This window comes from Zingiber officinale, chromosome 2B, assembly GCF_018446385.1.
Source record: "Zingiber officinale cultivar Zhangliang chromosome 2B, Zo_v1.1, whole genome shotgun sequence".
Classification (NCBI taxonomy): Eukaryota; Viridiplantae; Streptophyta; class Magnoliopsida; order Zingiberales; family Zingiberaceae; genus Zingiber; species Zingiber officinale.
Window position 1 is genome coordinate 80,826,561 of NC_055989.1, and position 14,802 is coordinate 80,841,362.

Sequence of the window (14,802 nt, forward strand, 5' to 3'; positions counted from 1 at the left end):
TTTTCAAAAATCTTACAAGCCAATTAATGATCTCATGTGTATAATCTTTAGTCAACCATATCAATATATAACCCTCATTAATGAGTTGGATTAGATGGCCTGAATCCAACCCATTATCCTTAACCAAAAATTAGCCCATTAACCCCTTGGTTTGATTCACAACTAAATCATATATGTTGGTTGATGACTAATTCAAATAGGGTCTAACTATTCCATAAAAGATGTGGCCTATCCGTGCTTCCGATTTGATAAATATTTTCATATTTGTCTTATGTATGATCCAATCAAACATTTATCTCTTGATCTAAGAATCCTATTCTTAACTTGTTTTACGTCTTTTAGAGACTCGTTAGTACGTGTGACCCAATAGGTTCTTGATTTATCTTGGTCATCCATAATTAACTACTTATTTATAGAATGATCATGAGTGACACCTCACTACAAGAAAAAAGCTAATAGACAACGCTTTAAAAGTGTTGTCTATGTGGCTGAAAAAGCGTTGCTAAAAGCACTGTTGTTAAAAGTTTGCTCAACGACAACGCTTTAAAAGCATTGTCGTTGGTAGCAAAGACAACGCTTTTGTAACACTTTAAAAGCGTTGTGTATTTTTTGCAAAAACATCATTATTGCAACGCTTTAAAAGCGTTGTTGTTTTTGGCAAAGACAACACTTGTGTAACGCTTTAAAAGCGTTGTCTTTTTAAATAAAAAATAAAAAAAATCTATTTACAAAATCATTTTTTTATATTTACAAAACTATTAATTTTCTTTTACCATGTCCAGATTCGAATTTGACATATAAAATAGCATTAATTAGCTCAGCTAATGATTTCAAACTCATACCAAACAATAGAATTCAACTACAAAGTATTAGTGTTTACAGGAGAATTCAACTATACACAAAGACTAAATATTTCTGTTTCAAAGTAGTTAGTGACATTCAAATTTAAAATAAAAAAAAGCACAAAATAACTAGTCGGCCTCGAAGATAACGATCTGCATGCTTACTTCTACTAGATATATTGATCAAAATGAATTGACAGCTTGAGACTGGGACAAAACACCTACCACTGTGTATCTGTCACAGAAAATAATACCATCAGTATTATGCAAAAGAAATTTTCGGTGGTAATAGCTGAAAATAAAGGTCACAGTTCACACCATACAATAATTTTTAAGAGAAAAAGAATTAAGCATAAAATAACGGGGAATAGAGCAAACGAAAAATACATATGCTACTTTGTTTCCGCCATGGAAATATAGCAAAAAGAATAGCATAATTCGAGATGCTAGGGAAACCACTGTGAGATCTAAATACATAATTAGAGATGCAGTGCAAAAAGAACAACATATATTTCATTTGAGTTCTTACATATGAACTAAAGTCGAAATCAACATATGTTTTGATTTCTTTGGTTTGCAGAACTTGTAGCTTTATCAAACACAATTTGTCTTGAAATTTTTCAGTAGCAAATGTAGTTTTCCGGTGTACTAAACTATACATATAAAATATGGCTTTGATTCTAGAGTGCAAAGAAAGGATTTAAAAATTCAACATGTCAACATGAAGGTAGCAAAAAACCATTTTTGAACCAGTAAACATGGTATTTTCTACAAGATATTGATGCCGACTCTTGGATATTACCTGCCCTTTGATCGAGCATCTAGAAGTTGATGAGTTCTGTCAGTCATATTTTGTTTGACCTAAAAAGGTATGACAATCCCAAATTCATATTCCTAAACTCATCTGATATTTTTGGGCCATCAAGAAGGTAATGAACTTACATAAACTTTAACTAAAACAAGGTAATGAACTTACATAAACTTGAACGTACCTACTCATAAATATGATCTTGTATACATTCTGCTAACTCCGATCGCACCTCATCAATTTCTTCTCGAGAATACTCCGCTTCTGTAAACTGTGAACATTAATGAAAAAAAATCAACATTGACTTTGCAAATTTTAAATAGTTTATTTCAAATAATTTAAGACATAAGCAAGAAAACATTATTATAGATCGTAGTGAATCTCTCTCGATATTTTCAACTTCTTCAACAATTTGTCTCATAAATCGCATCACATAATAACCACATTGTTTGACATCTTGTCGAGGAGCCTATGTTAATTAGAGACAAATTAATAATGATAAACAAACACATTAAAGTATATGTTATATATAATTACACATACCTTTAATACTTCTCACTTGTATCTAATGATCTAGCTTCTGTGATGATCTAGCTTGTTTCTTTTTAAATTTTGGAGAAACAGCACCGAGATGAGACTTCATCCAAAATGATAAATTCACAATTAGAATAACTAGCAATTATTATACAAACAATAGCAAATGGTGTCAGACTAGAAAAGCAGAAAATCCAAATTATTTATAGAATAATTAAATGCTGTAAGTTAATCAGATCAGACATTTTCTCAATCTTCTTAAAGGTAGTTGAGATATACAATTCCAGAGAAACTGAAAAAACGAGTATGAAAAACAAGAAAAGGATGAGTTATATATACAGTTTGTTGCTTACTTAACTCCACAGCTTTGTGACTGTCCTACTCATGACTACTCCAGGTGACTGAAGCCTCTTCACTATGCAAGGGCAAAACTTTAGTTCCGTATAAATGTCAATGTTGAACGAACTCTTGAAAGTCAAAAGGCTTCTTCAGCGCAATGCCTTAAGCTAAGCTCCTCCCTCTTCTTTTCCTCTTAACACCTACTATCAAAACAGTACCAAACTATCTAGTTCCACTCCAGGAGTAAGATTTTAAATCATGTACCCAAACCAATTTGCAGAGAGTTTTACAACCCAAAATCACAAAGATTATTGAACTAAATATTGACAATATAAATTTCACATTCGAGAAATAAACCTCTAATCCATTCTTAAACTTCAGGATTGAGCATCTCTAGGAGAGCAATCATCCTTGTATGCTGTCATCTCAAGCTAGACTAAGGCACATGACAAAACAACTTAAAAATGAAGGCCTAAAATTCTAAAAGAATATCTTTCTTGCACTAGACTATTTAATTTTGTGGTATATTTAACATCGTGCAGGAAATTTCACTTGACCAAGATTAGAACAGAAAGACAAATTTGTGTTCCTTGTCATGAGTCATGATCAATGAATTAATAAAAATGAAATTAACAGTAATCAAAAGAACTAGATATGTGAAAGATAGTTCAAGATTAGCAGTAAATCACTTTGGCCATTCAATTTTACAGGACCTTTCAAATATCCGATATATTGCACTATAAATTATTTGAGATGCAAAAATAAAATAATAGTGATCCATGGCTACTTATTTCTTTTGCCTTTTAACTTGATAGAGCATCAATCATCTAGAATCTGAGTTTAAAAATTTACCAAACAGAACAGAAGAATAACTCACCTTATGAACCAGGTCCTTCTGCTGATGATTTGATGTTAATCTTCTCCTCATCAGAATCTGAGTCACTGGCATTATAACCTGAGATATAAAACAGCTGAGCAACACCCTAAATATATATCATAGGTGATAGATCCCGTCCTAATTAGAGTATCACCTGGCCATTTGTCGCTAACCTTCCAAACTGAACTCCGATACTTTGATGCTCTTGAAATCCAAGCATTTGCCTGCAGATGCCAAGAGCAAATTAAAGAATCTGTCACAGAAAGAATTCAAAAAAACACTAATTCGTACATATTGTGTTACCTTTCAAAATAATGATCTGATGCCAAGGATGATAGGCACGCAATACCAAACACAAGAAAAATAAGTACAGACTTTCAATGCAATATCAACAATTACTTTGTACCATAAAATGATCATCAAATGCATGAGATATGTCACAAAAACATGAAAAATCAGATGTTTGAATGAACTGGTGCCTAGTTACAAACCGGCTGCAAGTAAATTTGAGTAATTAGCAGATATCGGCAAACAACTGATCTAAACATATTAAACTAAGTAGTTCGGTTACGGAAAGCCCTAGACAGAAGCGTTACACACACAAACGACATATCTGGAACATTTGAAGTCAATTGACTGTCCCGATCAATACATTTCCAATGATCCAATAAATTTCCTAAGCTGTCGTCTCAACCCTTTTTTTTCTATTCGCTAATAATCTAATCTATGGTAAAAATCGCAGGGAAAAAAACAGGAAACAAAAGAATCAACCTTGTCGAATTAACCGTAAACCCTACCATTTCTGCAGAGGAAACCACCGGCGAGTAGATCTAGTGCAGAGGCGGCGATCCAAGAGCGGAGTGATTAGGGTATTTGCTATTTGACGAAGAGGAGAAGGAATTCAGAGGAGAGGAGGTTCGTGGAGAGGAGGTTTGCAGAGAGGAGTTCGCCGGAGAGGGGTTTGCTGGAGAGGAGTTGGATGGAGAGGACATGAGAGTAGGAGTTGGAAGGAGAGGGCGTGAGAGGGGTTCGGGAAGATAGGCATGAGATGAGGAGTTGTGAGAGGGGTTCGGGAAGATAAGCATGAGATGAGGAGTTGTGAGAGGGGTTCAGGAAGATAAGCATGAGATGAGGAGTTGTGAGAGTGAAACCTAAGGGTACTTGATCCAACGGTTTGTATTATCCCAGATTTAGATGAGGGTTTAACAATACACAACGCTTTTTAAAAATCATTGTCGTAGACACTAAAAAAATGCTAATAGCGCTTTTCAAAAAGCGTTGTGTTTGACCCATAAAAATCACTAATAGACAACGGTTTTTAAAAAAGTGTTATCTATTAGTAAGAAAATAAAGAAATAGACAATGCTTTTCATTAAAAGCGTTGTTAAAAAGAAAAAGACAACGTTTTTAAAAAAAAGCGTTGTCTTTTAAGTGTTGTAAAATCCCAATTTTCTTGTAGTGCCTAGTAGTACATCATGATCTCTAATTAGTCAGAAAATTATAGTTGATCTTAGATTAATTATAAACCCTTCAGCAGTTACAATGAGTTGTGCCTTGTTCCTTTCACTCGTCTTATACCCACTTAGTTCAAGACATGGTCTATATGTTTTGTCCCCACTTGGTTGAGTACATCACACCTAGCCTAAGAATCCTATTCTTAACTTGTTTTACGTCTTTTAGAGACTCGTTAGTACGTGTGACCCAATAGGTTCTTGATTTATCTTGGTTATCCATAATTAACTACTTATTTATAGAATGCTCATGAGTGACACCTAGTAGTACATCATGATCTCTAATTAGTCAGAAAATTATAGTTGATCTTAGATTAATTCTAAACCCTTCAGCAGCTACAATGAGTTGTGCCTTATTTCTTTCACTCATCTTATACCCACTTAGTTCAGGACATGGTCTATGTGTTTTGTCCCCACTAGGCTAAGTACGTCACACCTAACCCAAGTAATACTTCCTCATTCTACGGATTCAAATTACTTGTACATGTGTACAAGAGTCTCAAACTCTTAACATGTGATGCTTGGTCCAAAGACATTGAGTAATGATCCTAATGAGTAGTCATAAGGTATACGTTTCCTTGCAAGGAGCGGTGAATCCTCTGTGAACTATCCAAACATCTTCAGGCACTTCAACTTATACCCAATCATCCCGGGTCCACACCTCAATGAGATACTTGCTTAAGATGTCAAAGTATTATATTAGTCACCATGACCAAGATGACTTGTATACCTCAAGTTGAAGGAAACTTGCACTCGTGCTACAATAAGAACTTCACAGACATATCTATATATATGTATGTAGAGAACCATATGAAGTCTTACAATGAGTCACTCCAATGAACTAGTTAACATAACCAGCATCCACGTTTAACTCTCGACATTCAATGTCTCCAGCCAGTGAGAAAAATATAGTTGCTTGGCCGAACCAAGGAGTATAACCTGTGCTAGTCTTACAGAATTGATGATATCTGAATGCATCAATTCGACGACTAGGGAAATTTCAATATATTCATAATTGCACCTGTAGAGATAATCACTAGTTACGATCCAATCATAAATTCTCTCATGCTATGAATTATATTATGGGCATTCAATAAATAAGTTTAAGATAATCAAACATATAATATGCACTCAAATAGTGAATCTACACTTATCAAATAAATAGAAAAAATCATAAGGTGTCCTAAACTGTAAGCACAGATGGGACTCTCAAACTTGCTTTGTGGTAGTGTCTTTGTCAAAGGATCCGCTAGATTCCTTTTAGTGGGAATTTTCTCGAGTTGTATTTCCTTCCTACTAATGATCTCCCTGATCAAATGATAACGACGAAGCACATGTTTTAATCACTGATAAGACCTCAGTTCCTTTGCTTATACAATGGCTCCAGTGTTGTCGCAGTAAATAGGTAATGCTTCAACAACAGATGGAACCACTCCAAGTTCAGTAATGAACTTCTTGATCCGAACTACTTCCTTTGCTACTTCTGAAGCTGCAATGTATTTTGCCTCACGGGTAGAATCTGCAACAGTGTCTTGCTTAGAACTTTTCCAACTAACTGCACTTCCATTGAATATAAATATGAATCCAGACTGGAACTTGGAGCCATCCTTGTCTGCCTGGAAACTAGCATCTGTATATCTGTGTATGGTCATATCACCATCTCCATAAACTAAGAACATATCCGTAGTTTTCTTAAGTACTTAAGAATCATCTTGGCAGCCACCCAATGATCCATTCCTGGATCAAACTAATATCTACTTGTAACACTCAGAGCATATGATACATCAGGTCTTGTATATAATATAACATACATGATAGATCCTATTACAGATGCATAAGGTTTCTTAGCCATGCAAATTCTCTCATCTTCTGTGCGTGGGTGCATAGACTTCGAAAGTTGAATTCCATGCCTCATAGGTATGAAACCTTTCTTGGATTCAGACATGCTAAACTATTTTAGCACTCTATTTATATATGTCGACTATGAAAGACCAAGAAATCTTTTCGATTTATCTCTATAGATTTTCATTCTCAGGATGTAAGTTGCTTCTCTCATGTCTTTTATGAAGAACATATTGGACAACTAAACTTTAACTGACTGTAGAACTGACACATCATTTCCTATAAGTAATATATCATTAATATATAATATTAGGAATATGACTACACTCCTACTAACCTTTTGATACACATAAGGTTCATTTGGATTTTATGAGAAATCAAATTGTTTGATCGCCTCATCAAAATGGATATTCTAACTCCTGGATGCTTGTTTTAGTCCATAAATGGACTGTTGAAGCTTGTATACTTTATTCTTGTTAACATATGTAAAGCCTTCGGGCTATGTCATATACTCATCCTCGAGCAGATTTCCGTTAAGAGAAATTCTTTCTCTAGGAAGGTAGCATGCCTTAAAACAAACACTTTTTGTTCCAAGCAGTGATAGAATTGGTAACCCTTAGTTTCCTTAGGGTATCTAATAAATAAACACTTATCAGACTTGGCAACCAACTTGTCTAATATAGTTCTCTTCACATAAGCAGGACATCCCCATATTTTCAAATAAGATATGAGAGGTTTCTTACTAGCTCATACCTCATATAGAGTAGTTGAGATTGCCTTCGTCGGGACTCTATTTAGCAAGTAAATAGCTGTCATGAGTGCATAACCCCAAAAGGTCTGAGAAAGATATGCACGATCCATCATTGATCTAACCATGTCTAACAAGGTTCGATTACACCTTTCTGATACACCATTATGTTGTGGCGTCACTACAACAAAAACCCTCATAGACATCGATTTTCCACTGCTGTCTATTATATTTTCGACCGATGTCTATGAAGGCGATATAAAAGGTCTGCCATTTTAGACATCAGGTTAAAATCGGTGTAGTATCACTTAACGACATCGGTTTTCGAATCGATTATTAACCGGTGTAGTATCACTTAACGACACTATTTCATCAACGGTGTAAAACCGATGTAATATTATATGTTAATAACACCAGTTTTGGCAGCGGTATACGACCGATGTAATATTAGTTAATGACACCGGTTTTGCAGCGGTGGAAAACCAATGTAATATCAGTATTGTTTAATGACACAAATTCAATTTCTAAAATAGTGAAAAATCGATAATATACAAACAAATCAATATCCATGTAACCAACACATAAATATTATTTTTACAACATAAAAATATAATAGATATTGTACACATCAAGTCCGTATCCATAAATTACACAAATATTCTTCTTACATCAAGTAAGAAGCTCTTTTATTCAACTGTTCGACATCCATCTCTTTGCTTGATTTCTTCTTCCTCATGGAGGCCACCTTCTTTATCCTTTCCTTTACGTCAACTGCAGTTGCATCTGCCACTTCAGCTTCAATGTCTCCTTTCTCCTGATTTTGATCATGCTCCTCCTGTTCCTTTGATGATTTTTCTTTCTTGGATTTCTTCTTCTTTAAGATTATGTTCTCTGAAGGAGCACCAACACTTTCTTTCTTCTCCCCTTCACTACTTTGCTCCAGTTGCTTCTTGTCTGCATAACAAGGATAAACAAATTCAACACGCATTAAACAGTCGCTTTATATGTATGAAGCAACTCAAGTGAATTAAAATTTACTATCTATCAAAAATAAACTAATTATGTGAAAGAAGACATTACCAGCTGTCGCATTTTATGCAGTATTACTATCTTTATTTGCAATGCCCATTTCATGTAGAAGTGCATCCAGCTCTGCCATTTCCTTTTTCTTAAGCTACTTCTTTGACAATTGCCTTTCAGCATCTTTGGGTGGTGCTGAAACAGGAGTAGGTTTCTCAATGGTTGGTTCTTTCCTAATAGCCTTTGGTTCATTTTCAGGTTCCTCAACATCATCATCATCACCCATGTCAAGACCATCATCCTCACTTTCACTTTCCTAAACACAGGAAAAAAGAGAGTACTTGTTATAAATAAAATAAACTTAAATATCTGATATAAACAAACATGTAAGAAAAGAACTGACTCTCACATGTGAGAGTAAAGCAAATAGTAGATAAGCATACTCACTAGCAAGCAACAGAATTAGCTAATAGGAAAAGAAGATTTTTATTTAAACAGATAAACTCATAAACTCAAAAAGATTCTACTTATATTGACATAATAAATTTTCAAAAGAACAAAATGAAATAGGAAGAGAAGATTTTTATTTAAACAGATAATCTCAGAAACTCAAAAAGATTCTACTTATATTGACATAATAAATTTTCAAAAGAACAAAAATGAAAGATTCTCCCTTCATTCTTAAACCTCATAAATCTAAGCAGCATGGAGGAGGCATGATTATAATTAACTTCCACATAATCAATAGATGTGGATTCACATTCTGTGATCCGAATACATTAACACTAATTTATTGAAAGGTTCATTAAACATGAGATTGAAAAGGAACATGAAGTCTTCCAAAAAAACAATGCTCCAGCTCAAAGGAGGTACAAAATGTGGGCTAGAGAGCACCTAGAACCTTGGCCTGCATATTCCTTGACCTCTTAGATATAACTACAATCTTGGTAAAAATTAAACAGAATTAAAGCAAAAGGAATAATATTTATCCAACTCCAATGCATCAAAAGAAAATCAGAATATCAATGGAAGAAGTAACAAATAACATTTGATCTTCACATACTTAAGAACAAAACTATGACAAATTGCCAAATAAAAACAAATGTCACATAATTGCACAAATAAAATTGAAAAAGAAAACCACCGTTTATACAGATAAGACATGTCAATTCCTCACCCAAGTAGAATCCTTTACCACACTTTACCTCAATATTAATAACCATTAAATTGACGGGATAATTGACCAAGATCCTGATACAGATAGTAAAGTGTAATAGCAAAGTGTATAAATACAACCTGATTTAGATTAGGAATACTGAGAGAATGACCAAAATATAGAGAAAATATCAGTGAAATTTGTAAGGTAATCAAGTATAGTATTTCAAGTTCTCTCTACAATCTATCTAAAACTTACAAAAATTCTATTAGTAATTTCTTGTTATCGAAGAGGTTGAGACGAGACATGCATAAGACTTACAGAAAACTAGGTGTTATGCAACTTGTATTAGAACAATCTGCTAGCAATGTGTCCTATTCTTCTACAAAACAAAATTGTTATTGTCTTCTCAGAAAATGGGATAATATGAAAGAGTACCAAAGAATTAACAAGAGATTAATAGAAGTGAACTGATAAGAGTTAAGACTACTGATTTACGAAGGAAAACATACTCATACAGAGGATCCAAATGTAGAAAAATAGGAATAAGCATTACAATAGAATAATCAAGTTTATTCAGTACTGCATATAATACAAATAATCATTTAAGTAATCTTCATCATGAAACCTTTGTAAACATGAATTGCTTATAAGTAACATCATAATAGAAAAAGTTTGTCTGATAGGCTATTAAGCTTAAAGCATAAAGAAAGCTGAACTCGCATGCACGTCTTGTATAAACAAGCATAACATAAATATTTATTTGGTACTAACATTATGCCTAATAGAAACAATATGTCGAAACATAAGGTACTAAAAGATGGTTCCAGATAGCAGGCGGTTGACCCACAACCCAACACCTAGCCAAAGGCTCAGACAATTATCATTAAAATAATATTACAATAGAGGAGAATATTAAATTAAGAATTACTAATATCAATATGTATATATAACAATTGTACCCTTAATCAATTAAAACAAGTTCACAATCATAAACAAACAAATCATAAAGCACCAAACACATAACAACAATAGAATACGACGACCAACAAAAACAATCAATCTAGAAAAAAATATTCTAACTGTATTAAAATTAAATGATAAAAATTCGATAATGAATGAAAAAAAGAAGGCAAGATAAGGAGAACATATATAATAAGAATAAGGAGGCTCTCGTCGAGTGGGCTGATAAGGAGAATTAGAATTATTTTCTAATATCAAATGAACAAGCAACTTATTAAAGGGAAAAAATTCTTTAGACAAATTTAGACCACCTAGGCCATTTATGAGCTTGGGAGGCTTTTTTAAATGCCCGCCTACTAGGGATTGTATAGCAGTTAGAAGAATGGTCGCTTCCAAAAACCTCACAAGCAGCCACCCTTTAGAGCAATGTTGAAACACTATCTTCTTCAAAATGCTGCTAAATCTTGAATTGTGATTGAGCTTAAAGATTATTCTCATATTTCAAGTTGATACTAGACCAAAGGAATAAGCAAAGAGTGATACAACATGCTAGTATGAAAAACAATCTAAAACATAGATTTAAATAGCTTAGATTTCATTGTCAACAGCTAGCCAACACATCTGAGTGCAATGTGTTCACATACCTTCTCTATGGTCTCCTCAACCTTCTTATTGTGGTGCTACTCCGATACTCCCCAAACAGCCTGGGGTGGCGCCGTGGTAGCATAGTAATCGTCATCGTCGTCATCTCCAACATTAGCCCAGGACATGGACGTCAGAGGTGCCAGGGCCCAAAACACTTGCTTCTCCTGCTCCTTCCCTTGGCTCTTGGACAAAACAAATGTGAACTAGCTAGACAATAAAAAGGATATGTTTACAGAGCAATAGTCATTCCAACGGAACTCCGGTGACTGGTGAGGAAGAGTTATCTTTGTTCCTTCAGGAGGAAACCTCGTCCAGGACTTCTTCCTTGGATCAAAATCTGTCTGCTTCAGCTCCCTCAACTGTGCCGAACTAGGCTTCCTGATTGTGTAGCTGAACAAAAAACATAAAATTTTTACCAAACAATAAATCATTTGGATTTTCAAGTAAATGCCAATTATTCATCTCTTTAACCATTTACCTAATGCCTAATTGGAGGTTCAACATCAGGTCATAGTTCTTGTGCCCTTTCGTCTGCCCTGGCTTTTTTACCTCCGTCGTTGGCCACGCGCTGGAACTCTGTAGCCGTTTCACGGTTCCAATGAGACTTCCGCTAGCATTAGATGATTCATCCCTGCACAACAAAGACGACTCGCGGCTGTCGACGACATCGCAAGTGACATCCCCGGCCTTGGAGTTCGAATCCCAGATGCAGATTCTGGGATAGTTCTTTTCCGTTGCCAAGCTGACCTGCTGTGGTGATCGCTAGGATCCATCGATTGACCACCCATTGGTGGACAAATGGGACATCGGTGTTGTCGGAGCCGATCTATTATCCAGATGAAAGAAGGGAGAGAAACTTCTCCTCCCAGCAGGGGTCTCTTTCCGCGATGCCACTCCGGTACAGTAATAGCCTCCTTCTAAGGCATTGGGGTCGCCGCCACTCTAGCTGTCGATGTAACAGCTACCGTCGGGGCAGGTAAAAGCACCGCTGCCCTTTAGGGCGGCGCCATTCTCCCACTGACCGACGCAGCTGTTGCCGTTGGGCCAGATGAGGGTGTCGTGGCCATGGATGACGTCGTCGCGCCACTCGCCCACGTACTGGTTGCCGTTCGCCACAGGCAACGCCCATGGCCCCTTGGAGGTTGCAGCGCCACGTACCCTCGTAGTAGTCGCCGTTGGCATAGGACTTACTGCTGAAACCCTACTTGCGGTCGGTCGCCCACTGGCCGTGGTAGGTGTCGCCATCGGCGCCGGTGAAGGTACCAACGCCATCCATCCGGCCCGATCAGAACTCGCCCTCATAGGTGGCACCCGACGGCCAGGAGAACTTCCCCTTCCCGGAGGGCTTCCCCCTCAACCAGTCCCCCTCTTACATACATCTATCTGCCCATAGGTACTTCCCACGCCCGTGAGGCGCGCTGCCGGCGAACCCACCGGTATACAAGTCCCCGTTGGGAAGCACCTTCTCCACGACGACCTCCTCCTCCTCTTTAGAGGGATCGACCGCTGGGGTCACTCTCCGCCCACCACCCCCACATCGCCGTCGAGAGATCCATTGCTCATCTTTCAAATGGAAACTCCTAAAAGGAGGATGCGGAGGATTAGGGTTTCGTGAGAAGGCCAAAAGAAAGCGCGCTAAGAAAGTCCGCCAGAATTTTGGTTCATAGACACCAGATTTTAAAAACCGCTGTTAAAATCGGTGTCTATTAACGAAAAAAGGCACTCATAGACATCACCTAAAAAACCGATGTCTATGAGCGAAAATTTGCGCTCATAGACATCAATTTTTGGAAAAATCGGTGTAAAATACTCAAAGACATCGATTTTTGCTTAAAACTGTTGTTGTTCCACCGATGTCTATGAGGGTTTTTCTTGTAGTGCGTATAAGGCGGAGTCCATTGAGATAATATACCATTGTCCCTTAGATAATCTAGAAACTCTTGGCTTAAATATTCACCACCTCGATCGGATTGAAGTATCTTAATATTTTTACCAAGTTGTTTCTCTACTTCACTTCTGAATTCTCTAAACTTTTCAAGGACTTCAGATTTATGTTTCATTAGATACACATACCCATAACGAGAGTGATCATCAATGAAAGTAATGAAGTAGCTATAACCTTCTAATGCATGAGTTGTCATTGGTCCACATACATTGGTATCTATGAGCCCAAGTAACTCATCAAATCATTCACCCTTTCGAGAAAAAGGTAACTTTGTCATCTTGCCTTTTAAACATAAATCATTTGTATCAAATACATCTAATTTAAATGATTTGAGAACTGCAATCTTTTGCAATTCGGACATGTGTTTCTTGCTTATATGGCCAAGGCGACAATGTCACGAGTAAAAGGTTAATTAATTATCTATTCGGGCACATTTATTGCTCTTTTTGATATTGAGTACATCACTAGATATATCTAACGCGTAGATGCCAATGCATAAAGTTCCAGTGCCATAAAGAACGTCATTTAAGATTATATAACAATAATTGTTACTAAAAGTTAAATGAAAACTTTTTCTATTTAAGCAAGAAATAGAAACAATGTTCTTTATTAATGCTGGATCAAAATAACAATTATTTAGTTCTAAGACAAGTCCACTAGGAAGCTTTAACAAGTATGTTCCAATGGTGACTGTAGCAACCTTTGCTCCATTCCCAACTCGCAGACTTGTTTCTCCCTTGATGAGTCTTCTACTATTCCTTAGCTCATGTATGTCATTACATATATGTGAGTCACACCCAGTATCCAATATCCAAGTGTCTGAGAAAATAACATGACAATCGATAACGAAAATACTTGAAGAGGATGGGGTAGTTGATGCCTTATTCTTCTTCACAGACTCAAGATAGATCTTGCAGTGTCTTCGCCAGTGTCCCATCTTGCAACAATGATGGCATGGGCCCTTTTGTGCCGGTTCTACTATCTTGGCCTTTTCTCTCTTCCCTTTAGCCTAATATTTTGGCTTCCTCTTAGAACCTTTCTTGGAGGAGTCTACTAACATCACAGTTTTCTATTCACCCTTAACAGAAGGCTCCATAGTCCTGAGCATACGATTCTAAATTGTTAATTCGATAGTTCATCACAAATTGCGAATGACTTTTAGGTAAACTATGTAGAATTAAGTCAATACTTAACTCATGATCCATTATAAAACCGAGTGATGCTAAACACTCTATGTAGTCATTCATCGTTAATACGTACTATACTACATACAAACCCTCCTACATCTTTAAACAAAAGAAAAGCTTGGAGACCTCGAATCTTTCGGATCTAGCTTGCTCATCAAATAGCTCATGAAGATGATAGACAATATCATAAGCATCCAAATGTTCATGTTGTTTCTATAATTCAGGAGTCATAGCAGCTATCATGATGCAACTAGTAAGTACAGAATCATCCTTATGTTTCTGAAGGGTCAACAATTGGTCTGCAGTTGCATCGGCGTCAAGACTGGTGGGAAGAGGCTGATCAAGGAAATAAGTTAGCTTCTCAGCTTTGAAAAATTCTCAAATT

General features: G+C 36.2%; 1 protein-coding gene and 1 long non-coding RNA gene across 2 annotated transcripts; both read right to left on the minus strand.

The window, feature by feature from the left end:
* Nucleotides 1-1,041: 1,041 nt before the first annotated feature.
* Nucleotides 1,042-4,497, minus strand: LOC122049230. Its single transcript, XR_006130890.1, has 6 exons — nucleotides 4,198-4,497; nucleotides 3,555-3,624; nucleotides 3,401-3,478; nucleotides 1,835-1,921; nucleotides 1,645-1,703; nucleotides 1,042-1,077 (listed from the first exon to the last, which is right to left on the minus strand). It is a non-coding gene; the product is annotated as an uncharacterized LOC122049230 (long non-coding RNA).
* Nucleotides 4,498-6,268: 1,771 nt separating this feature from the next.
* LOC122048379 (secreted RxLR effector protein 161-like) lies at nucleotides 6,269-8,594 on the minus strand (the record flags this gene model as incomplete). Its single annotated transcript, XM_042609950.1, has 4 exons — nucleotides 6,269-6,322; nucleotides 6,381-6,549; nucleotides 8,170-8,455; nucleotides 8,582-8,594. Coding segments are annotated over 4 exons (522 nt in total), but the record flags the coding sequence as incomplete, so codon positions are not given.
* Between the last annotated feature and the right edge of the window lie 6,208 nt (nucleotides 8,595-14,802).